The 3,698-nt window shown below is 29.0% G+C and overlaps 1 protein-coding gene across 1 annotated transcript in view; it reads left to right on the top strand.

Annotated features, from left to right (window-relative positions):
- Positions 1 to 2,531, top strand: part of LOC119689381 (huntingtin-interacting protein 1-related protein-like) — a 19,343-nt gene extending 16,812 nt beyond the window's left edge. The window contains exons 5-6 of the mRNA XM_038104208.1: positions 2,275 to 2,280; positions 2,401 to 2,531. Coding sequence (XP_037960136.1) covers positions 2,275 to 2,280; positions 2,401 to 2,531 — 137 coding nt within the window. The remainder of the gene's footprint in view (positions 1 to 2,274; positions 2,281 to 2,400) is intronic.
- Positions 2,532 to 3,698: the final 1,167 nt, after the last annotated feature.

The following is a 3,698-nucleotide window of genomic DNA, read 5'->3' as shown; positions in this document are numbered from 1 at the left end:
TCACTACGTTTACGCGAGCCTTAAAAGTTGTTTTAAGGCTCTTAAAATCGATTTTAAGATCGCGTAAACACCCTAAATTGAATTTCGCTTAAAAGCACTTTTAGCTTACTAAATGTAGTTTAACATCACTTTTAGTAAGAAATGTCACTTTTAATCTTTGCGTAAACACCTTAAAAGCAGTTTAAGGTTTGAATTGTCAGCTGTTAACAGTAAATAGGTACAAATAATTTGAATTTTATTACAAATAACACTAACCAAATAACTAAAAATATGAAGAAAAAGGAAATGAAAAGAAAAAATTGGATGAAAGAGGAAAAAGAATGTTTAATTAAAATATTTGCAGAAAAACAAATAATTAAATTGTTAGACGGCAAAAAATATAGAAAAAGCCTAATTGCATCCCAGAATCTAAATTAATTAAACTTGTTTATTTTTTATTCTCTATTTGAAAATCTTAACTTTACCGTAATGATGACTATATATTTAAAACATTTTAGTTTAGTTTAAGTTAAGTTTATTATTTTCAATTATTTAAATTTGTCATTAAGCACAAATTGTTATAAATATATTATATTATATATATTATATTGTTATTATAAAAAAAAATAAAAAAAATTATAAATTAATTAATTTAAAATTGGTTTTTTCTACATTATTTTTTTAATTGCTTCTATGTAGAAGTGGAAATTTTCTCGCCAAGTACGCTCATATATGATCTCGCATAAGTTGTCCGGACGACAAATTTTGTCGATTGTACATATGTTCAGGTTGGGAATATTCAACCCTTCAACGAAAGTATTTTCTGCTGGTGCCATTTTATCCTTAAATAAATCTACAAGCCTGAAAAATATTTGTCGATTCACTCTAAAATTAACAATCCATTGTTCATCGTCATAGAACTACAGAACTTCAACATCCCACCATTCCGAACTTCTCTTCCTTTTGCTAAAAGTTCTTATTCGTGGTGGAAGCTAAAAACAAAAATGCATTCTAAATATTTTATGAAAAACTTTATAAAAACATTTACATACATTCATTAAAGCCTCATTAGCGGAACTTATTGCCATTTTATTAAAGAGCTGCAATCGCATTTCTCGTAATTTTGTAAATTTTTTACGAGATGTTTTAAAAATCTGCATTGTTGCTTCATTATTATTTTCTACAATTTTGGTTATATTTCTTTTTGCAATAAAAGTAAAACAATTTGTAGTTTTACTCTATTCATTTTAAAAATGTTTAAAATCAACATTTCTGTTTACTGTTAAACAGCTGATTGATTGACAGCTACCTTAAAAGTGCTTTTAATTTTTGTGCGTAAACGCTCTAAGAACAAATTTTAAAATCAGTTTTAAAAGTAATTTTAAGACTCGCGTAAACGTAGTGAATGTGAAATAATTTATTTATATTTTAAATTAATGCTTAAATTCTACCTTAACAGAGAAATTGTGGAAATATGTGGTTAATCCAAAAAAAGAACGTAATATTTTTTATCAATGCTTTTTATCATTTATTCAAATTTATATTCAACTTATTAAAGACTTATTTTTATAAAAATTTCTATGATATACAACTTTACTTAATTGTCTATTGTCCGACTTTATTTTTGATATTTTTATTGTTTTCATGCAAGAAACTCTTGCTCAACTTTACTTTTTCTTCTATCCTTATCTTTTTCTTTTGTTCTTATCTTTTTCTTTTCTAGTCTTTGCTTTCTTTTCATTACCTTATCTATTCTACTACTCTACTTTACCTGCATATATATATATAAATATATATTTAATCTAATTTAATTGACAGGAGTGATAACAAAAAACGCCATTCACCGTGGACGGTTGAGAAGTAGAGTGTGTTGTTAGAGCATCATAAGTCAATACGGTGGTCCATTTCATATGTTCACAGAAAGAAAGTCAGAACATTCTGGAATAATGGCGACATTTATTGGTGTTAAAATTAATAATAAATTGAATCAATTCTAATATTGTATTTTTATTGGCTTTATCATACTTCATTGTACTTATGTCGACGTTACAATATCAATGAGCAAAAAAAGAAGACAGTTTCCAGCGTAACAGAATGTAAGAATATTGCGAAGAACATTTCAAGAATGTACTAGGTCATTTCCACCAGCTACTTATAGTAAAACTCGAGTAAAACACAAGTAAAGTACAAACTAAAAGTGTAATACAAATAAAGTGCCAAATTATGCTCTTTACACAGATTTTCATGGAACAGCTTTGTGTGAAATCTAATAAGAACAGCTGTTTTTTGAAAAAGAAAACAGTAGAAGTAAAAGTTGAAAAATAACAAGTAAAATATATTTTATTTTAACAAAGTGAGTTGGAGTGCTTTTGTTACAAAAATTTATTATAAATTTTATTTTATGTTATTAACATATTACAGACGATATGGAGGGAAATGGAAGAAAAATTGTTTCGTGTTTACCAAAAACGTCTCTGCAATGGCAAAACGGAAAGAAATTGTATTTACATATTGCAAATTGCAATTATTTAACGAATTATATGATGAATTAGTATTCAGTGTCCAGGAAAATATAGAAGCACATACACATACACATGGACACACAATTCCACCAAAGACTTGTTATCTTTAATATCCATGAGCATAAAAATGGTTGGAAAATACCGTAAGTTGAGGAGTAAAGCCTTGATATGGAAATTTATTTTCACATGAATGAGCGAAGTAGGCTACTCCTTTAATCCAACTCAAGTATATTACTATTACAAACATAAAGTTTAAATTATAGATCATTTAATTACATTGTTCGTAGGTGAAATCGAAATTCAGAACTATGGAGCGGCAATACAAAAAATCTAAGTTAAGCAACAGCCAAACTGCAAGAAATCGAATGGTTTCCTCTTACCAAAGGTAAAAGCACATTATTAAAAGCTTGTATGAATTAATTATGTTTTTTTTAATTAAACATAATCTTACCAAAAACAGGCAGGAGGTTCTAGATATCACCGTGACTACTGCACAAAATTCATGGGTCTATCAAAAAATGGAAAATGTCCACTAGGCACTCTTTTTTAGACTTTATGATTTTAGAATCTTCTTATAGTCTTAACATAAAGGTATCAAATATCCCCAGTTTAGAAACTTTCAGAAATATCAAGAATACAAACTGGTCAAAGTACGAATCATCTGTAAATGAGCTGTTGACAAATACAGCTCTTTACCCCCAGAGAATATAAATGATCTGGATAAGCAGGTGTGAGATCTTACCTCAATACTTAATGAAGCTTTTAACCTTGCCTGTCCTTCTACTCGATCTAGTAGGTAGTGTAACCCACCTTGGTGGAATAGAAGCTTAGAACACTTGAGGAAAGAATGCAGGAGAATTTTTAATAGGGCACTGAGACTGACTGATCCGAATACAACATCTCTCTGCAGAAAAGAATTACATAAGTCTAAGAGGACTAGTTGGCAATCATATTGTCAAGAGATTAGCAGAGATTTTGAAACCTCTACACTACGCAAAATCTTATCTAAAAATCCACTGTTTATCTAAGGAAACCGGAAGGAACCTGGTCAAACCCTCAGAATGTTTAAACTACATATCGGTAAACTCCAAGTTAAACCTACAAACTCTGAAATGGGCAATTTTTAGCTTTAGGCCCTACAAATCACCGGGACCGGATGGTATACATCCTATTGAGCTTTAGAAGTCTTGTGAACAA

The sequence above is a fragment of the Teleopsis dalmanni genome, chromosome 1, assembly GCF_002237135.1.
Source record: "Teleopsis dalmanni isolate 2A chromosome 1, ASM223713v2, whole genome shotgun sequence".
NCBI lineage: Eukaryota > Metazoa > Arthropoda > Insecta > Diptera > Diopsidae > Teleopsis > Teleopsis dalmanni.
The sequence above is the reverse complement of the archived record's forward strand: the minus strand, read 5'-3'. Positions and strand labels throughout refer to the sequence as shown.